This window comes from Gorilla gorilla, chromosome 10, assembly GCF_029281585.2.
Source record: "Gorilla gorilla gorilla isolate KB3781 chromosome 10, NHGRI_mGorGor1-v2.1_pri, whole genome shotgun sequence".
Lineage (NCBI taxonomy): Eukaryota > Metazoa > Chordata > Mammalia > Primates > Hominidae > Gorilla > Gorilla gorilla.
In genome coordinates this window covers 137,756,076-137,783,650 of record NC_073234.2, presented here as the reverse complement: position 1 = coordinate 137,783,650, position 27,575 = coordinate 137,756,076, and the positions used below count along the sequence as shown (strand labels likewise).

The following is a 27,575-nucleotide window of genomic DNA, read 5'->3' as shown; positions in this document are numbered from 1 at the left end:
AGGCCGGGGCGAGTGGATCACCTGAGGTCAGGAGTTCGAGAGCAGCCTAACCAACATGGTGAAACCCCATCTCTACTAAAAATGCAAAAATTAGCTGGGTGTGGTGGCGCACGCCTGTAATCCTAGCTACTCAGGAGGCTGAGGCAGGAGAATCGCCTGAACCCAGGAGGCGGAGGTTGCAGTGAGCTGAGATCGCACCATTGTACTCCAGCCTGGGTAAGAAGAGCGAAACTCCATCTCAAAAAAAAAAAAAAAAAAAAAAAGGAAAAGAAAATAGTCAATGACTTGTTATTTAAATGATCTTTTTTTCTTTGGACTGCTGTTAATAGGTGGCTACAGTTTCAGAAAAGTCACGTATAATGGAACTGGAGAAAGACCTAGCATTGAGAGTACAGGAAGTAGCTGAGCTCCGAAGAAGGCTAGAGTCCAATAAGCCTGCTGGGGATGTGGACATGTCACTTTCCCTTTTGCAAGAGATAAGCTCTTTGCAAGAAAAGTTAGAAGTCACCCGTACTGACCACCAGAGAGAAATAACTTCTCTGAAGGAGCATTTTGGAGCCCGGGAAGAAACTCATCAGAAGGAGATAAAGGCTCTGTATACCACCACGGAAAAGCTTTCCAAAGAGAACGAGTCATTGAAAAGCAAGCTGGAGCATGCCAACAAAGAGAACTCAGATGTGATAGCTCTATGGAAGTCCAAACTGGAGACTGCCATTGCGTCCCACCAGCAGGCGATGGAAGAACTGAAAGTATCTTTCAGCAAAGGGCTTGGGACAGAGACGGCAGAATTTGCTGAACTAAAAACACAAATAGAGAAAATGAGACTAGATTACCAACACGAAATAGAAAATTTGCAGAATCAACAAGACTCTGAACGGTCTGCTCATGCTAAAGAGATGGAAGCCTTGAGGGCTAAACTGATGAAAGTTATTAAAGAAAAGGAAAACAGTCTGGAAGCCATCAAGTCGAAACTGGACAAAGCAGAAGACCAGCATCTCGTAGAAATGGAAGACACGTTAAACAAATTACAGGAAGCTGAAATAAAGGTAAAGGAGCTAGAGGTACTGCAAGCCAAATGCAATGAACAAACCAAGGTTATTGATAATTTTACATCACAGCTCAAGGCTACTGAAGAAAAGCTCTTGGATCTTGATGCACTTCAGAAAGCCAGTTCCGAAGGTAAATCGGAAATGGAGAAACTTAGACAGCAGCTTGAGGCAGCTGAGAAACAGATTAAACATTTAGAGATTGAAAAGAATGCTGAAAGTAGCAAGGTTTGTATTGACATCCTCCATTCTTTCCTTTTCCATTTGTTATTCTTGTTTTGCATTATGTTACTTTTGAGTTGAGATCATTCATCTTCCAAATTGCTGATTTAATTAAATTGCTTGATGTCCCCAGTTGAGTATAGTGTAGTATGTTCTGAGTATCTCAAGTATGGTTTCATCTGAGGAGATTAGAGAAAATAATGGCTCAACCATGTGAATTTGTTTTGGTTGCCTGTTATCTGGGTACCTGATCTATTTATCTCTGGGCTATGCTGTGACTTCTAATTTAAGCTTAGCTCCAGTCTATAATCTGTTTAAAATAAAGAATGCCCTAACACTATGGTGTTAAGATAAATGAATGAATGAACAGAAACTTAAAAGATCGGCCAGGCGCAGTGGCTCACGCCTGTAATCCCAGCACTTTGGGAGGCTGAGGCAGGTGATCACCTGAGGTCAGGAGTTCGAGGTCAGCCTGGCCAACATAGTGAAACCCCATCTCTACTAAAAATACAAAATTAGCCTGGCATGGTGGCGGACACCTGTAATCCCAGCTACCCAGGAGGCTGAGGCAGGAGAATCACTTGAAGAACCCAGGAGGCGGAGGTTGCAGTGACCCGAGATTATGCCACTGCACTCCAGCCTGGGAGACAGAGCAAGACTCCGTCTGAAAAAAAAAAAGGAAAAAAAAAAAAGCTTAAAAGATCATCTCCTCCTCTTCTAACCACATGTAGTCAGGTGCCACATAATGATGTTTCAATCAACAATGGACCACATAAACAAAGGTGGTTCCATAAGATTATGATATGGTATCTTTACCTTTTGGATGTTTAAATATGCTTTGATACACAAATACTTAGCATTGTGTTACAATTGCCTACAACATTCAGTAAGTAACATTTTATACAGGTTTATAGTATAGGAACAATAGGCTGTGCCATGTAGCCCAGGTGTGTAGTAGACTATACCTTCTAGGTGTGTGTAAGTGCACCCTGTGATGTCCCCACAACAATGAAATGCCTAATGATGCGTTTCTCAGAAGATATCCTGGTTCTTAAGCAATGCATGACTGTAATTGCTTATCTATAGGGTTATGTATAAAAACAGACTGAATTCAGTGCTTCTTGACTATTATAAATTAACATGTTGGCCGGGCAAGGTGGCTCATGCCTGTAATCCCAGTGCTTTGGGAGGCCGAGGCAGGCGGATCACTTGAGGTCAGGAGTTTGAGTCCAGCCTGGCCCCTGTCTACTAAAAATACAAAAATTAGCCAGGTGTGGTGGTGTGCGTCTGTAGTCCCAGCTACTCAGGAGGCTGAGGCACAAGAATTGCTTGAACCCGGGAGGTGGAGGTGGCAGTGAGCTGAGATTGTGCCACTGTACCCCATCCTGGGTGACAGAGCGAGACTCTATCTCCAAGAAACAAAAAAAACAAAAACCAAAAAAAACCCATGCTGTGATAAATAACATTCACAGCAAAATTAAGGGTAAGAGCTTGGAGCCCTTTGCATGGCAGAAATCTCATTGGAGTTTTTTTCTGTGGCGTAATGAGAACACGATCTGTCCCCTCCTTTTCTGGGGGAAATACTGAACAAGTGTGTATGTGGTCAAGGCTTAGGAAATTACATGAAACATTCGCCAGCTGCATTCCTTACTAACTAGCCTTATTAAATGTCATCTTTATCTTTAAAGGTGGTTCGAGGAATTGTTTCCCAGTCCTGCCACTAGTTGAGGCACTGGTATTGATGCTCAATGTTCTGAACTTTTTTTGTGGGAGAAGCTGCTCTATTGGCAAAGAAGGAAGGGTTGTGATGGTTAAATGGGGTGAGGTGAGGACTGACAAACAGCAAAAAATTGCTAACTAACCATAGTCGAAGATGACAAACTGGTTACAGGAAATTTTTCTCAAATCTCCTCATGTGGTTCCGAAATACTAATCAAAACACAAAAATTAATTAGAAGATAATATTTAGCTAATGTTAGTTTACTTTTAAGCATCAAGATTTCATGAAAGCCAAGTTCTAATGACTATTGTCCAGTGGATTTTTTTGTTTTGTTTTGTTCTGTTTTTTTGAGACAGTCTCACTCCATTGTGCAGGCTGGAGTGCAGTGGCACAATCTTGAGTCGCTGCAACCTCCACCTCCCAGGTTCAAGCGATTCTCCTGCCTCAGCCTCCCGAGTAGCCAGGATTACAGGCGCCCGCCACCATGCCTGGCTCATTTTTGTATTTTTATTAGAGAGAGGGTTTCACCATGTTGGCCAGGGTGGTCTCGAACTCCTGACCTCAAGTGATCCACTGACCTCGGCCTCCCAAAGTGCTGGGATTACAGGCTTCAGCCACTGCACCTTGCCTGTCCAGTGGATTTTTAAATTTTATTTTTATTTAAATGTCAAAATACTTTAAGCATATACACAAATAGAGAAAATAATGTAGACCACATATATTCGCATCTTAAGGTTTTTGTTTTTATTTATTTATTTTTTAAGACAGAGTCTCGTTCTTTCACCCTCACTGCAGCCTCCGCCTCCCAGGCTCAAGGGATTCTCCTGCTTCAGCTTCCCCAGTAGCTGGGATCACAGGTGTGTGCCACCACGCCTGGCTAATTTTTATATTTTTAGTAGAGGCAGGATTTCACCATGTTGGCCAGGCTGGTCTTGAACTCCTGACCTCAGCTGAGATCTGCCGACCTTGGCCTCCCAGTGTGCTGGGATAACAGGTGTGAGCCACTGTGCCTGGCCTTAAGGTTTTTTTTTTTTGTTTTTTTTTTTTTGAGACAGAGTCTCGCTCTGTGGCCCAGGCTGGAGTGCAGTGGCATGATCTCGGCTCACTGCAGCCTCCACCTCCCAGGTTCAAGCGATTCTCCTGCCTCAGCCTCCTGAGTAGCTGGGACTACAGGTGCGTGCCACCACGCCCGGCTAATTTTTTATATTTTTAGTAGAGACAGGGTTTCACCATGTTGGCCAGGATGGCCTCGATCTCCTGACCTCGTGATCCGCCCACCTCTGCCTCCCAAAGTGCTGGGATTACAGGCATGAGCCACTGTGCCCAGCCAAGGATTTTAAAGTCTAGGAAATGAAATTGCTCAAGTAGCTCATTTAGAAAGTAAGCATCCACACCTTCTGCTTTAGATCATGCTGATACTCCAAGTTACAATGAAGTGTAGAAAAATAGTCTATTTCGACTATTTAAAAATAGTCTCTGGGCACAGTGGCTCATGCCTCTAATCCCAGCACTTTGAGAGTCCAAAATAAGAGGATTGCTTGGGTCTAGGAGTTTGAGACCAGCCTGGGCAGCATGGTGAGACCCCATCTCTCTTTTCTTTTTTTTTTTTTTGTTTTTTTTGAGGCAGGGTCCCACTCTGTCACCCAGACTGGAGTGCAGTGCTCTGGTCTCGGCTCACCCAACCTCCGCCTCCCAGGCTCAAGCAATTCTTCTGCCTCAGCCTCCCAAGTAGCTGGGATTACAGGAGCATGCCACCACGCCCAGTTAATTTTTGTATTTTTAGTAGAGATGGGGTTTCACCATATTGGCCAGGCTGGTGTTGAACTCCTGACCTCAAATGATCCACTTGCCTCAGCCTCCCAAAGTGTTGGGATTACAGGCATTAGCCACCGAGCCCAGCCAGAGACCCCATCTGTAAAAAAATTTTTTAAACATTAGCTGTAGTGGCACGTGCCTGTAATCTCAGCTGCTTAGGAGGCTGGTGCTGGAAGATCACTTGAACTCAGGAGTTCTAAGGCTGCAGTGAGCCATGATCACACCACTGCACTCTAGCCTGGGTGACAGGGGAGAGACCCTGTGTCAGAAAGAAAGAAAAAAAAAAAAAACACAAAAATAGCCATTAGGAAATCATATCGTAGAACTGATTGTTTGAAAAGTCATTGACTTCTTAGAATTAAAAACCAACACCAAATTTGTATTCCTTTCAGTTTTATGTTTCTCATAAGTTTTTTACATTTGTTTATTTTTTTTCTTCTCATTCTCTTTTGTTTTCCTTTTGTTCATTTGCTTCTATACCATGTAACTCTGTGTGTTAGGCTAGTAGCATTACCAGAGAGCTCCAGGGGAGAGAGCTAAAGCTTACTAACCTTCAGGAAAATTTGAGTGAAGTCAGTCAAGTGAAAGAGACTTTGGAAAAAGAACTTCAGATTTTGGTAAGTACCTGTTGGGAATCTGAATGTCAGGGTTTCTGGCCATTTCCTGTTTTGAAAAATCCTCCAGTAAGAAATATTGTAGCTGTTTCCTTTCTCTTTCTAAGTGTTGATTCAACTTGAGTGTATTAGTTGTTGGCTGATAAATACTGTCCTTTGAGGGGAATCGGATCAAACCCAAACAACAAAGGTAGGTATTACTTTTTTTTTTTTTTAATCTATCCCTTCGCCTCTGGTAACGCACTGCTTTGAAATGTTATTGACTACTTAGTTTTACTAAACACAGAGCCCTTCCAAGTTATACATCGAACACAGTTAGGTTTCATATTGAATGAGGCCCCTTCATATTGAATGAGGCCCCTAAACTCTGATTATCAGGGCAGTAGCTGTCCTGGGCCGTAGACGCCCTCTGTTGGCGAGGCAGGATGCTTGCTGTCTAATTAAATAAATTAAAAGAAATCTAACTCAGTTTATTCCACCTCAGAAAATTACCTTGCCTTTTATATGTTTTCTCTTTCCTTAATCTCAAGTTGTATGGCATATGTATATTTTTTACCTTTTCTCAACTCTGTTCCTACCTACTTGCCTCCTGCACTGAAAACCCGAGTTTAAACAAGGCTGATACTCATGAGTAGTGCCAGTGGTACCCACCCACATGCCATGGAAAGAAAAGCCAGAGGCTTATGGAGAAACTAGACAAGAGGCATATGTGCCACGCAGGGTCAGCTGTCCCAGGTCCTCCACATCCCTTCCTCTTCCCCATTCATTACACTTCTGTGCTATTAACAGTATGAATTAACATGTGTGATCTTTTTTTTTTTTTTTTTTTTTTTGAGACAGAGTCTTGTTCTGTTGCCCAGGTTGGAGTGCAGTGGCGCGATCTCGGCTCACTGCAGCCTCTGCCTCCCAGGTTCAAGAAATTCTCCTGCCTCAGCCTCTTGAGTAGCTGGGATTACAGGCGCCTGTTACCACGACTGGCTAATTTTTGTATTTTTAGTAGAGATGGGGTCTCTCCATGTTGGCCAGGCTGGTCTTGAATGCCTGACCTCAAGTGATCTGCCCGCCTCGGCCTCCCAAAGTGCTGGGATTATAGGCATGAGCTACCGCGCCCAGCCTGGTGTCCTTTAAGAAAATGTTTTGAGTTCATTGCTTCTCTGCCCTCCTCCCAAGCTTTTAGGAAGCCTTGCCTTTTTTTTTTTCCCCCTAAGTTAGAGTATCCTTCCGTATATCTTAGGACAAGACATGCCTCCTTGAGTCTGGCTGTGGGATGGCACAGGGGGCAGCCTGTGGGCTTGGATGCACTGTGGCCCCTGCACCATCTTTTCATAATCCTATCTAGTTAGAAATACTCATGTAACAACCTTCTTGATGTAGCTAGCTCGAAGTTCATCTCAGGACAACCAGGAGAGTGATTTTTAGCTTGGCCTATTGTCATGTTTAGAAAAGAAGACCTTGAACAGTAAGTGACTTATGGGCCTTTTCAGTTTCAAAAGTAGCGACACAGACCTAGATTCAAGATATTAGATTACTCTCAGAAATAACAAACTTCAGAGCTTTGTTCACCATTTCACGCAGATTTCTGAAGAGAAGGTCTGCTGTTTGAGAGGTGGCAACATGAAGCATACACGTGCACCGTATGTATACACGCACATGCATGTACTTACCGAAGTACGAACATGCCTACATGGGCATGCTGGTGAACCTGCCTTCCCACGTGTCCATACACACACATGCAAACTGCACTCTTTTGTGTGTATACATGCACATGTGTATGACCCACATGTGGTAGTAATTGGTGTCATATGTTTCAAGTGTATTAGTTTTAATAAAACAAGACCAGCAACAAAAAGTAGACAGTATCGTAGTTATAATTGATAGAAACTTCTTGTCTTTACAATTTGAAATCTTTCTGTTCAGAATCTCTGATTCTTTTTCTTTAGAAAGAAAAGTTTGCTGAAGCTTCAGAGGAGGCAGTCTCTGTTCAGAGAAGTATGCAAGGTATGTCTTACCAGAGCGTGTGCAGATTGCTTTAAAAAATATCATTCTTTCATACTGGAGCTGGCCTGTGGAGTGCACAGAGTTACACTGCCCGTAGCCTAATTTCACTCTCCTGGAAGTTCCTGCCATGCTCAGAAAGACTGGCTTCCATTGGTTTCCTGAAGCCTCAGACTCCCAATTTTTTCTTCTTTTAGCTTAAGGCTTGTTCTATATTAAAATGTAAGTATTCGTGGGAAGAGTGTTATTTATGCTTTCGTCATTGATAGCTTTATTGAGTTTTAATTGGAAGGAGGAAAGAGAGATGAGTGGAAAGGGCCTGATGCCTGTCTGAAGTACTGATTCAGGGAGGCCAGAGACAGCGGCAGACCTGCTTCTTTCAGGCTGGACACAGCCATGTGATTTGTAAGGGGACTTTTTAGTATTCCTGTGTTCTCAGATCTCTTGAGCATAATATTTGACTGGGTTGTAAGACAGCTAAGCTCCAGATAGCTTATTAAATATGAAACATATTAAACTTCTAACTTTTATCCTAAATAGAAACTGTAAATAAGTTACACCAAAAGGAGGAACAGTTTAACATGCTGTCTTCTGACTTGGAGAAGCTGAGAGAAAACTTAGCAGGTAAGAAGACATCTCTGGTGACTAAACATTAAATACAGTAGGCTTTCCCGTATTCGAGACAGTTGTAGTATGTTACATAACAAATGTTCTATTCAGGCGTAGCCTCTTCACTCATCATGGTGATATAACAATGTGATGAAATACTTGTTTGAGATCTGTAACCTCCAGCAAGTCCTCTTTGCTCTGTTTTCACAAGAGCCAGAATCTACCACATCTCACCACTCCCACTGCTATCCTTGCTCCAAGCCAACGGCCATCTTTCATCTGAGCTACCCTGACAGCTGACCCTTGGGGCTCACTGCTGCTGCCTGTGCCGGCTTCGGTCTGTTCTTAACACAGCAGCCACAGCAATCCTTTTAATACGAAGTCAGATCATGTCGCTCCTCTCCTCAAGGTCATCCAGCGACTCCCATCCCACTCAGGGAAAGCTGTGATCCTTACACGATCAGGCCCTATTACCTCTTGGATTTCATCTGGGACCCCCTTCCCCTGTTCATTCCACTACAACCACTTCAGCCTCCTTGTGGTGCTCAGACGTGGTGGGTGTTCCTTTCTCAGAGCCTGTGCACTTGCTTTTCCCCATTCCCTTACTTCCTTCAGGTTTTCCCTGAAATGTCAGCACCTCAGGGAAGCCCCATCTGAGATTCTAACCTCCTTCCCAGCTCCTTTGCCTGCATTTATTTTCCTTCCTCTTAGCACTTACCGCTATTAATTATATGATTTATTTTCGTTATCTTGCTTATTGTGTGCCTTCTTCACTAGAATGTGATTTTTATGAGGACAAGAATTGGTGTGTGAAAATATTACCAGAGCAAGAATACACTCAGTCAATTTTTGTTGATTATAACACAGCCGTGCTATTCTTTTTTTCTCTATATATTTAGATATGGAGGCAAAATTTAGAGAGAAAGATGAGAGAGAAGAGCAGCTGATAAAGGCAAAGGAAAAACTGGAAAATGACATTGCAGAAATAATGAAGATGTCAGGAGATAACTCTTCTCAGCTGACAAAAATGAACGATGAATTACGTCTGAAAGAAAGGTATATGTGACTGTTGAAAAGAGTGCCGACCTTAGGTTAGGCTCTGCGGCAAGCTCTAGGTGGGAGGGGAGACAAAATGTTTAGGATTGTTACGTTTTAAAGTTTCCCGTCTCTGTTCTTTTCTGTTATTACCTCATTGTGTCCTTGAATCAACTATTTAACCTTCTAAAATGGGTTTTACCTATCTTACTTGTCAAGAACAACAGAATTAAGGAATACAATACTATTTATAGACCTTTTGGTGACTTGTAAAGAAAAGATAATAAGGCCGGGTGCGGTGGCTCATGCCTGTAATCCCAGCACTTTGAGAGGCCGAGGTGGGTGTATCACTTGAGGTCAGGAGTTCGAGGCCAACCTGGCCAAAATGGCGAAACCTTGTCTCTACTAAAAATACAAAATTAGCCAGGCATGGTGGTGCAAGCCTGTAATCCCAGCTACTGGGGAGGCTGAGATGAGAGAATCACTTGAAACCCAGGAGGTGGAGGTTGCAGTGAGCTGAGATTGTGCCACTGCACTCTAGCCTGGGCAATAGAGAGAGACTCCATCTAAAAAGAAAGAAGAAAAAAAGAAAAGGTAGTAGTTTACCAATGACAATAATATATTTTACAGGCAGTTAAAAAAATATATATATGTGTTTATATATAGGTGTGTGTGTATATATATATATATAGATGTATATATACATATATGCTTTTTTTTTTTTTTTTGAGACGGAGTTTTGGTCTTCTTGCCCAGTCTGGAGTGCAATGGTGCGATCTCAGCTCGGTGTGATCTCAGCTCACCACAACCTTTGCCTCCTGGGTTCAAGCAATTCTCCTGCCTCAGCCTCCTGAGTAGCTGAGATTACAGGCTTGCACCACCATGCCTGGCTAATTTTGTATTTTTAGTAGAGACAGGGTTTCTCCATGTTGGTCAGGCTGGTCTCGAACTCCTGACTTCAGGGCCTTGGCCTCCCAAAGTGCTGGGATTACAGGCATGAGCCACCGTGCCCAGCCTTTAAAAATATTTTTAACTTTTTTTTTTGAGATAGAGTCTCATTCTGTGGTCCAGGCTGGAATGCAGTGGCGTGATCTCGGCTCACTGCAGCCTTCACCTCCTGGGTTCAAGCAATTCTCCTGCCTAAGCCTCCCTAGTAGCTGGGACTACAGGCACGTGCCACCACACCCGGCTGATTTTTGTATTTATAGTAAAGATGAGGTTTCACCATGTTGGCCAGGGTGGTCTCAAACTCCTGACCTCAGGTGATCTGGCTGCCTTGGCCGCCCAAAGTGCTGGAATTACAGGCATGAGTCACCGTACCTGGCCTGAACTTATTTTAATAGGAAACACATATTATCTATTACTATGGGCCATGCACTGTGCTAACAGCTTTCTAATTCTTATTATCCTACGAAGTGAGTTTAGCATTATTCCCATTTAAAAGAAAAAGAGGCCAGGCACTTTGGGAGGCTGAGGCGGGCAGATCGCCTGAGGTCAGCAGTTCAAGACCACCTGGGCCAACATGATGAAACCTTATTGCTACTAAAAATACAAAAATTAGCCAGGCATGGTGGTGTGCACCCGTAATCTCAGCTACTTGGGAGGCTGAGGCAGGAGAATCGCTTGAACCCAGGAGGCGGAGGTTGCAATGAGCCAGGATCATGCTGCTGCACTCCAGCCTTGGTGACAGAGCTAGACTCCATCTCAAAAAAATGAATAAGGCCAGGCACTGTATGTAGCTCATGTCTGTAATCTCCCTGCACTTTGGGAGGCCGAGGTAGGCAGATCACCTGAGGTTGGGAGTTCAAGAACGGCCTGACCAACATGGAAAACCCAGTCTCTACTAAAGATACAAAATTAGCCGGGTATGGTGGCACATTCCTGTAATCCCAGCTACTCAGGAGGCTGAGGCAGGGGAATCAATTGAACCCGGGAGGTGGAGGTTGCGGTGAGCTGAGATGGTGCCATTGCACTCCAGCCTGGGCAACGAGAGTGAAACTCTGTCTCAAAAAATAAATAAATAAATAAATAATAAAAAGGAAGGGAGGGAGGGAAACTGAGGCTTACTGGGGTGAAGCCTGAGGTTTCAGATCTAGGCAGTCTGGTCCCAGAGCCCCTCCTGCTCTTAATAACTACATTGTAGTCCGGGCGTGGTGGCTCAGGCCTGTAATGCCAGCACTTTGGGAGGCTGAGGCAGGCGGATCACGAGGTCAGGAGTTCAGGAACAGCCTGGCCAACATAGTGAAACCCTGTCTTTACTAAAAAAATACGAAAAATGAGCTGAGCGTGGTGGCAGGTGCCTGGATTCCCAGCTACTCTGGAGGCTGAGGCAGGAGAATCATTTGAACCTGGGAGGCAGAGGGTGCCGTGAGCCAAGATCGCGCCGTTGCACTCCAGCCCAGGCAACAGTGCAAGACTCCATCTCAAAAAAAAAAAACAACTGCATTATACTTCCTCAGCGCTGAAGTTTCCTCTATCTTAATATCTGTTTTTGTCTTTATTCTGGAATTCTTGTTGCTTTGATCTTTTTCTTTTAATAGCTGTCATATAAAAATCAAAGAATTTATAAGGCAAACATTTATAAATTAAGTCTGTAGGCATTAGACTTCTACTTCTTTAAAGTGTTAATACCTGCAAAGTTCTATTTATTAAGACATCCAGCCTTTCACCCCCACACAATTTCATCAGTGCTGAGTGGTGGTCAGGCCTTGGTTGGGCAACTTTGGTCAAACTTGCCTTGAGGTGCTGCTGCTACACAGGTAGTGGTGGCTCAGTGCCTTCAAGAAGCTCCATTTTTGTAGGTGTTTTGTGGCTATAAAATTCAGAAGTGCCCCCCAAGTTTCCCTCTTGCATCTGTGATTCATCTAATAGTCTGTTTTCTTGGTCAACATCCCGTGTTTTTTGTTTTTTTTTGAGACGGAGCTCCGCTCTTGTTGCCCAGGCTGGAGTGCGATGGTGTGATCTCGGGTCACCGCAACCTCCGCCTTCTGGGTTCAAGTGATTCTCCTGCCTCAGCCTCCCGAGTAGCTGGGATTACAGGCATGCGCCACCACGCCCAGCTAATTTTGTATTTTTAGTAGAGACGGGGTTTCTCTATGTTGGTCAGGCTGGTCTCGAACTCCTGACCTCAGGTGATCCACCCACCTCTGCCTCCCAAAGTGCAGGGATTACAGGTGTGAGCCAACGCGCCCGGCCCCCCATGTTTTATATACGTATTTTTGTTCAACCACATGGTCTCTTTAAAGTAGAACTTCAAGTTATTTATTGTCATTTTTGTATCTGCTGTCCTCCAGAAGCATTAGAGTGAATTTTTAGTAATCTAGTCTGCTAAAATGTTGAAATACTCATTTCCTTTATTTATTTATTTATTTATTTATTTATTTATTTATTTAAGTTAATTAATTAATTTTTTTTTTTGAGACAGAGTCTCGCTCTGTCGCCCAGGCTGGAGTGCAGTGGCGCGATCTCGGCTCACTGCAAGCTCCACCTCCCAGGTTCGCGCCATTCTCTTGCCTCAGCCTCCAGAGTAGCTGGGACTACAGGCGCCCACCACCACGCCCGGCTAATTTTTTTTTTTTTTTATTAGAGACACGGTTTCACTGTGTTAGCCAGGATGGTCTTGATCTCCTAACCTCGTGATCCGCCCCCCTCGGCCTCCCAAAGTGCTGGGATTACAGGTGTGAGCCACCATGCCTGGCCTCCTTTATTTATTTTTAACTGAGGCAGAGTCTTGCTTTGTTGCCCAGGCTGGACTGCAGTGATGCGATCTTGGCTCACTGCAACCTCTCTCTACCGGACTCAAGCAGTTCTCCTGCCTCAGCCTCCTGAGTAGCTGGGATTGTAGGCATGCGCCACCACACCTGGCTAATTTTTGTATTTTTAGTAGAGACGGGGTTTCGCCATGTTGACCAGGCTGGTCTTGAACTCCTAAACTTAAATGATCGCATCTCAGCCTCCCAGGGTGCTGGGATCATAGGCATAAGCCACCACTGCCTAGCCTCATTTCCTTTAATAAGTTTATTTTTCACTCATTTTTCCTTTTTAATTTATTGACATAAAATAGTAAACCTTCCCAATTACAGTAGTTATTACTTTAAATAATGTATTTGTGACTATCATAACTGGTAAAATGATAATTTAGGCAAAGCATTTTAAAATTTCTTGTGCCCAGGCATGGTGGCTCACGCCTGTAATCCTAACACTTTGGGAGGCCGAGGCAGGCGATTCACGAGGCCAGGAGATCGAGACCATCCTGGCTAACACGGTGAAACCCAGTCTCTACTAAAAATACAAAAAAGTAGCCGGGCGTGCTGGCAGGTGCCTGTAGTCCCAGCTACTGGGGAGGCTGAGGCAGAATGGCATGAACCTGGGAAGCAGAGCTTGCAGTGAGTGGAGATCATGCCACTGCACTCCAGCCTGGGCGACAGAGCGAGACTCCGCCTCAAAAAAAAAAAAAGCCAACAACAAAAAAAATTTCTTGCCTAGTTCTGATGTTATTAATTACACATAACTTTTGAAAATAATTACAATTGTTATTAATAGTATATCTTAATATAACTTAAATTTAAAACATTCTTTTTTTTTTTTTTTTTTTTTTTTTTGAGACGGAGTCTCGCTCTGTCGCCCAGGCTGGAGTGCAGTGGCGCGATCTCGGCTCACTGCAAGCTCCGCCTCCCGGGTTCACGCCATTCTCCTGCCTCAGCCTCCCGCGTAGCTGGGACTACAGGCGCCCGCCACCACGCCCGGCTAATTTTTTGTATTTTTTAGTAGAGACGGGGTTTCACTGTGTTAGCCAGGATGGTCTCGATCTCCTGACCTCGTGATCCGCCCGCCTCGGCCTCCCAAAGTGCTGGGATTACAGGCGTGAGCCACCGCGCCCGGCCCAAATTTAAAACATTCTTATGAAAAATCTGACACCTTATATTGAAACTTTTTCTAGAGATGTAGAAGAATTACAGCTAAAACTTACAAAGGCTAATGAAAATGCAAGTTTTCTGCAAAAAAGTATTGAGGACATGACTGTCAAAGCTGAACAGAGCCAGCAAGAAGCAGCTAAAAAGCATGAGGAAGAAAAGAAAGAATTGGAGAGGAAATTGTCGGACCTGGTAAGGAGATACTCAGTGGGCCTGTTGGCTGGCAAGGAAGGCAAGGGATAGTACACACATGGGCAGATGACTCATTCCCTCATTCGGGGTCTCTGCAGGAAAAGAAAATGGAAACAAGCCACAACCAGTGTCAGGAGCTGAAAGCCAGGTATGAGAGAGCCACTTCTGAGACAAAAACCAAGCATGAAGAAATCCTACAGAACCTCCAGAAGACGCTGCTGGACACAGAGGACAAGCTGAAGGGCGCACGGGAGGAGAACAGTGGCTTGCTACAGGAGCTGGAGGAGCTGAGAAAGCAAGCCGACAAAGCCAAAGTACGTGACGCGAGAGAATTTCCTTGTGTTGTAGCTTGCCTGAGCTCTGTGTCAAGGCAGGAAGGGTGCTTAGAAAGCAGCAGCCAGTGGGACAAGTTAAGGTGGCCTCTACAAACGTTACCCTTCTGAGTGTGTGGCAGGGTGGTACATTACGTTTCCTATGGCTTCAAGTGTTTTGTGCCAGCTGCTGTTCCTTCTCAGACGGCGTTGCCTGCCAGTCTTTCCTGGAATGGACTGTGTAGCCATCACCCCCGTGCTGCTTGTTTCCCAGCGGTCACAAAGGTTCTTTCGTTGCCTGAACTCTGCTTGCTTGCTTGTTCCTCTAATCTTGGCCGTGCTTGTTGCTGCCTTGCACTAGGGTTTGGAGAGATGTTGCGATAAAGCAAGAGGCAGAGGTCACATGAAGTAAGCAAGCAAGGAATCAGGACTAGAGAGAGCCTGGTTGGAGGAACAGAGCTCTTCTGGGAAGAGTTAGAATTGAGAATTCCACAGAGGGCTTTATGTGTGCCCAGGAAGGTACTGTGAGCTTATTGACAAGGAAGCTGGATTCAAGGGCAGGGAGGAAACACCCTGTTAGTAGATAGAGCAGAATTTGATATGTTGGATTTCATTTTATGGTTTTAGGATTGTATCTGTGCCCAATATATATTTTTTCTTTTTTTTGTGGAGAATGGGGTCTTGCTGTGTTGCCCAGGCTGGTCTCAAACTCCTGGGCTCAAGCAATCCTCCCATCTTGGCCTCTTAAAGTGTTGGGATTACAGGTGTGAGCCGCCATGCCTGGCCTGCCCAGTACATTTTGTGACTCTGGTAACTTCACGAAGTTCAACCTTTCCCACTGTTTAACCTTCTATTGCTCAAAGGAAAGTAAGTATTCATCTTTCTTTATTTTTAATGTGTTATAGGAGTTTAGTAGAAAGAAATGATAAAAGAGCATATATAGGACTTGAAACCAATCTCATGAAAAGCCTATTGCTAACTAAGTGGACATGACATGGTATGTGTGTGCCATGCATGTCATCTGGGAGGCCCATATTCTCCCTCTTCTACATGCTGATAGTTGAGGATTTCTCTTCTTTCTGTGAAATACCTCCAGTTTTATGAGCCATTTAACACTAGATACAATTCCCAGATCTTTTGTCTTTGTGGTTTCCTTTATCTGTGCAGACTTCAGTTTTTTTTTTTTTTTTTTTGTATATCCTTTAAAATGTTTCAGCCTGAGCAAACCACAGCATCGCAGAAGCTGATGTAAGGTCTCCTCGGTTGTTGTTTGTTTGTTTTTTTGAGACAAGGTCTCACTCTGTCACCCAGGCTGAGTGCAGTGGCCCAGTCATGGCTCACTGCAGCCTCAACCTCTCGGGCTCAAGTGATCCCCCTGCCTCAGCTTCCCAAGTAGCTGAGACTAAAAGCACGTGCCACTACACCTGGCTAATTTTTTATTTTTTGTAGAGACAGAGTCTCGCTATGTTGCTCAGGCTGGTCTTGAACCCCTGGATAGAGGCGATCTGCCTGCTTCAGCTTCCCAAGGTGCTGGGATTGCAGGCGTGAGCCATCATTCCTGGTCAGTCTCACAAGGCGCTGGGATTGCAGGTGTGAGCCACCATTCCTGGCCAGTCTCACAAGGTGCTGGGGTTGCAGGCGTGAGCCACCATTCCTGGCCAGTCTCACAAGGTGCTGGGATTGCAGGCATGAGCCACCATTCCTGGCCAGTCTCACTGATTTTGTTGGTTGGTTTTGTGCAAGGGTCATTGAGTTAAAAATGCCAGGACTGTTCCCCTCCAAACGTGTCTAGTATCTAATTTCAGTGGATCGTAATCAGTCCCAGACTCTTTGGAATAATCTAATGAAATCTACAGATATTTTTTCAGGAAAGTTTACGTGTGCACTCAACAAGGTTCATGGAACCCATGAAGCCTCCTATTCCCTACTTTTAAGAGCCAGTGGGCTATAGCTGTGCTGCCTAATGTAGTAGCTACCAGCCATGTGAGGTCATTCAAATTTAAATTTGTAGCCAGTTCTGGTGGCTCACGCCTGTAATCCTAGCACTTTGGGAAGCCAAGGTGGGCAGATTGCCTGAGCACAGGAGTTTGAGACCACCCTGGACAACATCATGAGACCGTCTCTACTAAAAATACAAAAAATTAGTCGGATGTAGTGGCACACACCTGTAGTCCCAGCTACTCAGGAGGCTGAGGCAGGAGAATCCTTTGAGCCTAGGAGGTGGAGGCTGCAGTGAGCTGAGATGGTGCCACTGCACTCTGGCCTGGGTGACAGAGTGAGACTGTCTCAAAAAATAAATAAAAATAAAAACCTTAATATGGGAATATATGCGGTCTACATTATTTTCTCTATTTTTGTATATGCTTAAAAGAGGATCGCTTGAACCTGGGAGGCAGAGGTTGCAGTGAGCCGAGATCACCCCACTTCCCTCCAGCCTGGGCCACAGAGTGAGACTCTGCCTCCAAAATAAATAAATAAATAAATAAGTAAATAAATAAATTTAAATTTGTTACATTTTAATTAAAAATTTAGCTCCTCAGTTGCACTCACCACATTTCAGGTGCTCAGTAGTCATATGGTCACCATGATGGGAGTGCAAATAAGAACATTTATATCAGCTGGGCGTGGTGGCTCATGCCTGTAATCCCAGCACTTCGGGAGGCCTAGGTCGGTGGATCACTTGGGGTCAGGAGTTTGAGACCAGCCTGGCCAACATGGTGAAACCTCGTCTCTACTAAAAATAAGAAAAATTAGCCGGGCATGGTGGCGGAGCCTTGTAGTCCCAGCTACTTGGGAGGCTGAGGCATGAGAATAGCTTGAACCCAGAGGCGGAGGTTGCAGTGAGCCAAGATCGCACCATTGCACTCCAGCCTGGGCAATAGATGGAACGAGACTCAGTCTCAAAAAAAAAAAAAAAAAAAAAATTCTATCATTGCAGAAAGTTCTGGATAGCACTGGTATAGACACTGTGGTCAAATTATCTTATAATTCAGTAAATTAAAAAAAAAACTATTCCTTTTAGTCAGCAAAGCCTAGAAATTAGGCTGTAGTTTTTAAGTTATATGTGATATTGGGACTAAATCACTCTCAGCCCCTCGGCTACCCTTAAGTAAGGTCCTGTGGTGAGTTTGGAAGGCAGTAGTTTATTTTCCCTTGTTATGCCCCTTCCTTTTTTCATTAAAATATACTGACTTTTTGTACTTCTTTTAATTGTATTTTTAAAAATTGTTCTATGAATCCTTTCTGCTTTCAAAGTAATTCGATAATTGGAATGGCAGGAAAGAATCTTATGCCCTGATATTAAAATCAAGCTACTATTTTTATCTTCTAGGTAGCTACTGGGAATAATTTCACAAGTTGTTTCAAAGATAAAATAAGCTAACAGATACAGAAGCACTTTGCAAAACTACACTTTTGACTTATCTTTTTATGGGCTCTGTTTAGTTTCTTTCTCTTGTTATTCAGATAGTTTCTATAAAGTTTATTGTAGAAATTGTAAAGTTTTTATCATTTAGGTTACATTAAGTTATTTGGGCTTGCATTTGTCTGCTTGATTTCATTTTTGTTTCCATTCTTTCCATCTTTTGTTTCTGTAGTCGCTAACTTATTTGTTAACATCAGCCAAAAAAGAAATTGAACTAATGTCAGAAGAGCTGAGGGGTCTGAAATCAGAGAAGCAGCTTCTTTCGCAGGAGGGAAATGATTTAAAGTTAGAAAACGGTTCACTTTTATCCAAGCTTGTAGAATTGGAGGCCAAAATAGCTTTACTTCAGGGAGACCAGCAGAAACTGTGGTCAGTGAATGAAACTCTTAATTTAGAAAAGGAGAAATTCTTAGAAGAAAAACAAGATGCCGAAAAGTATTATGAGCAGGAACATCTCAATAAAGAAGCTTTGGCTGTTGAGAGAGAGAAATTGCTTAAAGAAATCAGTGTTGCACAGGAAGAACTCTTGAAGATAAATGTGGAAAATGACTCTTTGCAAGCTTCCAAGGTGAGCATGCAGGCGCTCATTGAAGAGCTCCAGCTCAGCAAAGATACTTTGATTGCTAAGACTGAGAAGGACCAGGAAGAAAAAGATCACCTGGAGGACCAGATCAAGAAACTTATTACCGAAAACTTCATCTTGGCCAAAGATAAGGATGACATCATTCAGAAGCTTCAAAGGTCTTATGAGGAGCTAGTCAAAGATCAGAAAGCTTTGGTACAGGAGATTGAAGATCTCACAGCTGAGAAAAAGTCAGCTTTAGAGAAACTGTCCAATCTCGATAACACGTGCATAGCCTTAAAGGTAGAACGAGATAATGTTGTTCAGAACAACAGAAATCTGCAGTTAGAGACGGACATGCTGCTGCAAGATCAGGAAAAGCTGAATGCCAGCCTCCAGGCCTCTCTCCAGGTCAAACAGCTGCTCTGCTCAGAAGCCACTGGGCTCCGCGCACAGCTGGATGATGCCAGCAAGGCCCTGAGGAAGGCAGAGCTGGAGACCATGCAACTCCAGGCCACAAACACAAGCCTCACAAAGCTCTTGGAGGAAATTAAGGCCAGGCGGGTGGTCACGGACTCCGAGTGCATCCAGCTTCTGCATGAGAAAGAAACCTTGGCTGCCTCCGAGACAAGGCTCTTGGCTGAGAAAGAGGAACTTTTAAGTGAAAATAGAATAATCACTGAAAAACTCCACAAATGCTCAGAAGAGGCTGCCCATACTGAGATGAGCCTGAATGAGAAGATCGCTTACCTGACTTCCGAGAAGGAGATGGCTTCTCAGAAAATGACTAAACTTAAAAAGCAGCAGGATAGTCTCTTGAAAGAAAAATCCTCACTGGAAATGCAAAATGGAGCTTTACTTGCAGAGAGAGAGAATTCCATCAAAGCCATAGGAGACCTCAAAAGGCAATGTGATCAAGAGTCTGCAAACAGAAGTTTAATTGTGCAAGAGAATATGAAACTCCTCGGTAATATTGACGCTCTGAAGAAGGAGCTTCAAGAGAGAAGAAAGGAAAACCAAGAACTAGTGGCCAGCAAGTGCGACCTCTCTTTGATGCTGAAAGAGGCTCAAAATGCCAAAAAGAATCTGGAAAAAGAACACACTCACATATTGCAAGCAAAGGAGAGTTTGGATGCTCAACTTAACACGTGTTGTTCCGAGAAGAACATTTTGCTGAGAGATGGCTTGAACCTGCAAGAAGAGTGTCACAAATTAAGCAAGGAGATCCAGGAAATGCAGCAGTCCTTAATCCTGGAACAGGAAGCCAGAGCAAAGGAGAGCGAGTCATCCTTGTACGAAAACAATCAACTTCACGGGAGGATGGTGCTCCTGGAGCAGGAGTTGGAGGAGTTAAGAGTGTGTATCGAGGAGCTGCGGTCCGAGAAGTTTGTGCTACTTCAAGAGAAGACCAAATCAGAGCAAGAACTGGCAGAGATAATTGAGGAGAAGGAACTGTTGACTGCAGAAGCAGCTCAACTTGCTGCCCATGTAAAGACTCTGAAAAGTGATTTTGCTGCCTTGTCCAAATCCAAGGCAGAGCTGCAGGAACTGCACAGCTGCGTCACCAAGATTCTGGATGACCTTCAGCGGAACCATGAGGTGACCCTGGCCGAAAAAGCCCAGGTGATGCAAGACAACCAGAACCTCCTGGCTGAGAAGAGCGAAATGATGCTGGAAAAGGATGAGCTCCTGAAGGAGAAGGAAACCCTGGCAGAAAGCTACTTCATCCTTCAGAAAGAGATCAGCCAGTTGGCCAAAACCAACAGCCATATTTCAGCCAATCTCCTAGAATCTCAAAATGAAAACCGTACTTTGAGAAAAGACAAGAACAAGCTTACTCTTAAACTTAGAGAGCTCGAGACTCTTCAGTCATTTACGGTAAAGTGAGAGGGTCAAGTATTGAGCACCCAGACTGCTTACTAACACTGTGCACTAACTCAAGTGGTGTAGGTCATCTTTCTTCATTTCTGCTTATGGAAATCCACCTCATTAAGTCAGTTGCTTATATGTCTCAAGCTGTTCGTTACAGTCTGAAAGGGGGATTCTTTACTAAGTATCTCACTGTAGTAGTCTCTCCCCATTTGAAAAAAATTGCAAACTGTGAATAAAAAGGATTTATTTTTTAATCTAAGGAGAAACTTTATGAAAAAGCTTAAGAGCAATAGTGAAATTTGGCCGGGCGCAGTGGCTCACGCCTGTAATCCCAGCACTTTGGGAGGCTGAGGTGGACAGATGGCTTCAGTCTAGGAGTTCGAGACCAGCCTGGGCAACATGGCAAAACCCTGTCTCTACAAAAAATACAGTAATTAGCTGGGCATGGTGACACATGCCTATAGTCCCAGCTACTCAGGGGGCTGAGATGAGAGGATTGCTTGAGCCCAGGAGGCAGAAGTTGCAGGAAACCGAGATCATGCCATTGTACTCCAGCCTGGTTGACAGAGCGAGACCCCATCTAAAAAAAAAAAGTAATAACCAGCCAGGTGTGGTGGCTCACGGGGGCTGAGGCAGGTGGATCACCTGAGGTCAGGAGTTCGAGACCAGCCTAACCAACATGTTGAAACCCTGTCTCTACTAAAAATACAAAAATTCACCAGGCGTGGTGGCGTGCACTTATAATCCCAGCTACTCAGGAGGCTGAGGCAGTAGAATCACTTGAATCCAGGAGATGGAGGTTGCAGTGAGCCGAGCTTGCGCCATTGCACTCCAGCCTGGGCAACAAGAGTGAAAAACTCTGTCTCAAGGGAAAAAAAAAAAAGCAATAAATTGGCACATATTGAAATATAGTCTTCTGTTTGGCTTTTAACTATTTCATTGTGTCTATCCATTTGGAGTTGGAAGATTCCATTGAAATCTTCATGGCTGATAATTGGATAGGGAAAAATGCAGAATTTTCATAAACTTTATTAGACCAATAAATTATAAACAAGTGCCTAAAGGATTTTATTTATTTATTTATTTATTTTTAAGACAGAGTCTCGCCGGGCGCAGTGGCTTACACCTGTAATCCCAGCACTTTGGGAGGCTGTTGCAGGCGGATCACGAGATCAGAAGATCAAGACCATCCTGGCCAACATGGTGAAACCCCGTCTCTACTAAAAATACAAAAATTAGCCGGGTGTGGTGGTGTGGGCCTGTAGTTCCAGCTACTCAGGAGGCTGAGGCAGGAGAATCACTTGAACCAGGGAGGCGGAGGTTGCAGTGAGCTGAGATTGCACCACTGCGCTCCAGCCTGGTGACAGAATGAGACTCTGCCTCAAAAAAAAAAAAAAGAGCCTCGCTCTGTCACCCAGGCTGGAGTACAGTGGTGTGACCTTGGCTCACTGCAACCTCTGCCTCCCGGGTTCAAGCGATTCTCCTGCCTCGCCCTCTTGAGTAGCTGGGACTACAGGTGCGTGCTGCCACACCTGGCTAAGCTTTGGATTTTTAGTAGGGACTGGGTTTCACCATATTGGCCAGGCTGGTCTCGAACTCCTGATCTTGTGATCCGCCTGCCTTGGCCTCCCAAAGTGCTAGGATTACAGGCATGAGCCACTGCGCCTGGCCTGTTAATTAATTTATTTTTTTAGAGGTGGGAATCTTGCTGTGTTTCCCAGGGTACTTTCCACCTCCTGGGTTCAAGCAGTCCTCCCGTCTCAGCTCCCTGAGTAGCTGGGACTGTAGGCACATGCTACCATGCCTAGCTATATTTTCATTTATTTTTATGGTTATTTTTATATCTAACTTTTCTTTTTTTTTTTTGAGACGGAGTCTTGCTGTGTCGCCAGGCTGGAGTGCAGTGGCGCAATCTCAGCTCACTGCAACCTCCGCCTCCCAGGTTCACACCATTCTCCTGCCTCAGCCTCCCAAGTAGCTACAGGCACCTGCCACCACAGCCAGCTAGTTTTTTGTATTTTTAGTAGAGATGGGGTTTCACCATGTTGGCCAGGATGGTCTCAATCTCTTGACCTCATGATCCGCCTCCCTCGGCCTCCCAAAGTGCTGGGATTACACCCGTGAGCCACTGCGCCCGGCCTATATCTAACTTTTTATAATTAATTTTGATAGTTAACAGCTAAGAATTTGTCTCCATATCATCTTTTTATTCACAGCCGTGTTTTTATTCATTACCCACAACTTGCATTAAATGCTTCTCGTTAAACACTTGAGCCTTATGTTAGAAGTGCCCAAATGATTTTTATATTTATTTGAAAAATTCTCAGCCTAAATTTGAGTGACTTTGAAAGCCCCAGATTTGAAATAGCAAGGATGGTATTTTAAACTTATAATAATAAATATGATTCCAAGAAATTCAGCTGTATAAGGATGTTATTCATTGTTACCTCCGAACGGTCTCTCAAACATAAGTCAGAATGAAGGGAGCATGCTTGCCAGTGTCATTTGGAACTTTCACTGGAAGATGTATGTTTACATGCAAATTGCATAACAATTGACATTGAGAAATGGCAGGAAAGGGTCTGCATATTCTACTTCAGAGTAAAGACCTTTCCTGTCCTGGTCCGTCTGTTTCAGCACTGGATTGGTGACTGATTCACCCTCTCTGTGTGCCTCCCTTACCCACACAGACACTGAGTGCTGCCTGAAGAGCACAGCCCGATCCTCACCTAACGGTGTTGGCGAGGGCTGTCCTCATTTCTCACAGTGTTTCCTTGTATTTAGGCTGCTCAAACAGCGGAAGATGCCATGCAGATAATGGAACAGATGACCAAAGAGAAGACTGAGACTCTGGCCTCCTTGGAGGACACCAAGCAAACAAATGCAAAACTACAGAATGAAGTAATCAGATTTAAATAGCTTTTTATACAAAGAACAGCTTACCAACTTGGTGGAATGTTTGTTCACTGACTCAGGATTGCTTATGTTTTTGAAGTATGTGACCTTACACAGGTTTGAAATGCATGCCAGAGCCACGATAATCTTAAATAAAGTGTATCACTTCATTACTTATTAGGATCAACTTTACAAATTGAGGGAAAAACCCTAATAGTGTGGCTAAGGTGACTGTTTACTGATGGCACTAGCGAGAGGAGATACTGATGGCCTGCTCTAGCTTTTGTATCCTTTATCTTACATCACACACATTGTTTTTTCTCTTCTCTTTCCCAACTTTGAGCCACTAAGTTTTGTTCCTCAGCCCTGAGTCTGATGTAGGCCTTTTCTTGGCCCAATTCAGTACTGATTTCCTTTTGTGTCATCTTGAATGAGTCACTTTTGGAGCAGGGACAAATATGTGGCGTCAAGATATTTTGATTCTGTCCACAAGTAGCATTTCTCCTTCTGTGGCATTTCTCCTCCTCTTTGGATTTCCCTGCTCCCACCCTCCTAGCTCATACCAACCCTTTCTTCATTTGGAAAGCTGTTACCTAAATCCTAAGCCGACTGAGGCACCAAAATGGTTATCTGAAGTCCTGTGGAACTTCAGATGCTTTTTTGTTGTTGTTGCTTTTTTTGTTTTGTTTTGTTGTTGTTGTTTTGAGATGGAGTCTTGCTCTTGTTGCCCAGGCTGTTGTGCAATGGCATGATCTCGGCTCACTGCAACCTCCGCCTCCCGGGTTCAAGTGATTCTCCTGCCTCAGCCTCCCAAGTAGCTGGGATTACAGGTGCCTACTACCACGCCTGGCTAATTTTTGTATTTTAAGTAGGGACGGAGTTTTGCCATGTTGGCCAGGCTGTTCTCAAACTCCTGACCTCATGATCCTCCCGCCTTGGCCTCCCAAAGGGCTGGGATTACAGTCATGAGCCACCACGCCCAGCCCAGATACTTTTAAATAGGCAGGTAAGACATTAAGGAAGGAAAGCAAGGGGGAGGCAGTGGCCAAACTGAGGAGCCACTGTAAAGACCAGGCCTCCTCATTGTGGAGGTCAAGGATCAACTTTTCAAAGGAGATGAACATTTGGAGGTAATGATATGATAAATAACAACACTTCACATAGAAGGAAGTACATTTATAGAACTGACAATCCTAAGAGAAGATGACTTAAGCTAAAAGTATAAAAGCATTAAAAAATCATAGCTGTTAATCAAAATTAGAAGCTGAAGTAAATGAGAGGATTTTAGGGAATGTGTCTAACCTGCAGCAGTGGAACCAGGGGGAACTGTGTTGTTCTATAACAGATCCCTTGGTGTCTTTGTTATAGCCAGAATTCAGGGTTGGATGAACCATATTTTCGGACCCATTGTGATATTTTATTTTTCTTGTTTTGTTAATCTGGAATGTTAGGTGTTAAAAGGAAGATGGTAGTTGTAAAACTAGCAAGATATTTTCTAGGACTCCTGACTGGTGGCATGTGGCATGGCAAAAGGAGATAGCTCCCTTTTCTGGCTGTAGGAGACAAGTTCTCAAGGCCCAGAAAGCCAGCATGGCCCCAGGAGCCACCTTGAGGAATGGAGGCCCACATGAGCTACCATCCTTGGTGGTGGCTCTGCACCTAGAGCTCCAACCACCTGCCACAGCCTATGATCAGTCATATCCCCACTCATCCCAGTGACAGCTCTGGCTTTCCGCCAAGAGCCAGGCCCTCAGCTGGCTGCATCCCCGTGGGCCAGTGTTGGAGCCAGGTGGGTGTAAGTGCCCTTCAGTCCCACGACATGGCTTTTTCCTCTTCAGGTTCAAGTTCAGATGGGTAACTAAATTTTTTCCAATCTACAAATAATTTTGATTCAAATAAATAATTTTTGTAATGAGGACTATGTAAATCTGGTACTGACATTGAAAAATATTATATCCTAAATCACTAATCTTTGGGGAAAGAAAAGGGTTTCTTTTCATTACAAAGAATAATCCTTGCTGATGTCATTGCTTTGCATTTTATTTCTTGTTTTTAATCATATTTGAATAGCAAGTTCAGTGGTAAGTGCTGATAATTGTACACAAGATAAAAGAAAACTTTACTTCTGTGTAGCAATTTAGTTTGACATTTTGGCCAGGTGTACAGGATATATCAGACTAAATGTAAGGAGGAGGTTTGCAGTTTGTAATAGACTTGTCATCTGTAATCTCTTCACCCAGGAGACTTTTTTTTTTTTTTTGCAAGTGACTAATTTCATCTGTCTTTTCAGTACACATTTTCATGAATAATTTGTTCATTCATGTCACTGGAAAATGAAATAATTTCATCAAGTTTTTTTCTCTTGGTCTTTAAGTTGGACACACTTAAAGAAAACAACTTGAAAAATGTGGAAGAGCTGAACAAATCGAAAGAACTCCTGACTGTAGAGAATCAAAAAATGGAAGAATTTAGGAAAGAAATGTAAGTTTCTATCCTTTGAGAAAAAAATATGGAATTTATTTTAAATTGAAAATGTGAACACAATGCTAATTATTTAAAAAATATTTGAGAAGTACATAAAGTAAACGTATGCAGACTCTATTGCATACCCCAGAAGCAACATCAGTAACTTACCACTGTGAGATCAGAGCCACAGCTAAATTAAAGGATCTGAATGAAATGTGTACTGGCTGATGAGTTCAGTTGGGGATTCAGATGTGACTTTGGGGTGGGTGTGGTGGCACGTGCCTGTAATCCCATCACTGGGAGGCTGAGGTGGGTAGATCACTTGAGCCCAGGAGTTTGAGACCAGCCTGGGCAACACAGCGAAACCCTGTTTCTACAAAAAGTACAAAAATTAGTTGGGTATGGTGGTGTGTGCCTATTTGCCAATTACTCGGGAGGCTGAGGTGGGAGGATTGCTTGAGCCCGGCAGGTTGAGGCTGCAGTGAGCCATAATCGTGCCACTGCACTCCAGCCTGGGTGACAGAGTGAGATCCTGTCTCAAAAAAAAAAAAAAAAAGAAGTGACTCGAAAGCCTTGAAAGTACGAGTAGAATCAGAACAGCCAGTCTTAACATTTGGTCTTGAACTTCCGACCTCAAGTGATCCTCCCTCCTCAGCCTCCCAAAGTTCTGGGATTATAGGCATGAGCCACTGCGACTGGCCAGCCAATCTTAACATTTGGAAATGTCAGACCCTTTATTAGCAAGTCCCTCAAAACTCTTTTTATAGGGGGACAAAAAAAAATCAAATAGCATGTCACTTTCTACATTTTCAGTATTTCAATTTTACAAGTAATAGACCAGGCACGGTGGTTCATGCCTGTAATCCCAGCACTTTGGGAGGCTGAGGTGGGTGGAGCACGAAGTCAGGAGATTGAGACCATCCTGGCTAACACGGTGAAACCCCGTCTCTATTAAAAATACAAAGAAATTAGTTGGGCGTGGTGGCGGACGCCTGTAGTCCCAGCTACTCAGGAGGCTAAGGCAGGAGAATGGCGTGAACCCGGGAGGCGGAGTTTGCAGTGAGCCGAGATCGAGCCACTGCACTCCAGCCTGGGCGACAGAGCGAGACTCCATCTCAAAAAAAAAAAGAAAAAAGAAAAGGAATCAAACCGTCTGGCATGGAAATGAAATGACCAGCATTTTGGAAGACTGTAAAATTAAGGTTTACACATCAATTTGTTACGTGGTTTCAGACAGACAGACTGTTCATACTTCCTTTGTTGATGCTAACTCAGTTCTTGCCTTTCAAGTTTGGCTAGTGTAGTTATTAGAGATTGGCATTTTCTGACATTTTAAAGGATGGTTACAGTGTAGATTTCATTTAGTCTTCTATTCTGTTAACGACACTGTATCAACCGTATTAACCTAAAACCCTAAAGCTAATTCACCTGGTGAACATTTGAGTGTGTCTTTGTCTTTCATGGTAGGTACAGTTAAGGTAGGAAGGATAAAAAGGTGAGTATATACGGTCCCTGCCCTTCAAGGGTTTGTGTCTTTTATTTCCAATCCTAATACATAGATGAGATTCAAGCAAAAACAAAAACATCAGTTCCAAACTGCTGTTTAAAGTCACCATCCTCAATACTATTTGTTGATTGAGCTTGGATTAAGCTAGCACATGTGTGGTTCTTCGGGGAGTTTTAAAATTTTCCTGGGAGTAATCTGAGCTGCTCCTGCGAGGGGATGCACAGCTCGTGATGTCAGTGATTTTCTTCCTCAGTCCTAGTTTAAATGGTGGGTCTCTAGATGATGGGATTATGTTTAAACAGTTCCAACGATTTCATTTATGCAGATTTATAAATTTACAATTGTGATTATGGTCATCAGGGGAGGCTTCAATTTCC

The 27,575-nt window shown here is 43.8% G+C and overlaps 1 protein-coding gene across 8 annotated transcripts in view; it reads left to right on the top strand.

Annotated features, from left to right (window-relative positions):
- Positions 1 to 27,575, top strand: part of CLIP1 (CAP-Gly domain containing linker protein 1) — a 152,274-nt gene that overhangs the window by 78,673 nt on the left and 46,026 nt on the right. For 5 of the 8 annotated variants that reach the window (XM_031000649.3, XM_031000648.3, XM_055358251.2 and 2 more), the window contains 9 exons: positions 330 to 1,274; positions 5,304 to 5,420; positions 7,358 to 7,415; positions 7,953 to 8,036; positions 8,921 to 9,077; positions 13,996 to 14,161; positions 14,260 to 14,475; positions 23,115 to 23,231; positions 25,600 to 25,706. In XM_031000649.3, coding sequence (XP_030856509.1) covers positions 330 to 1,274; positions 5,304 to 5,420; positions 7,358 to 7,415; positions 7,953 to 8,036; positions 8,921 to 9,077; positions 13,996 to 14,161; positions 14,260 to 14,475; positions 23,115 to 23,231; positions 25,600 to 25,706 — 1,967 coding nt within the window. Of the gene's footprint in view, positions 1 to 329; positions 1,275 to 5,303; positions 5,421 to 7,357; positions 7,416 to 7,952; positions 8,037 to 8,920; positions 9,078 to 13,995; positions 14,162 to 14,259; positions 14,476 to 18,068; positions 20,337 to 23,114; positions 23,232 to 25,599; positions 25,707 to 27,575 lie in introns of all 8 variants that reach the window. The other 3 variants (XM_055358249.2, XM_055358248.2, XM_055358247.2) reach the window with 1 other exon arrangement.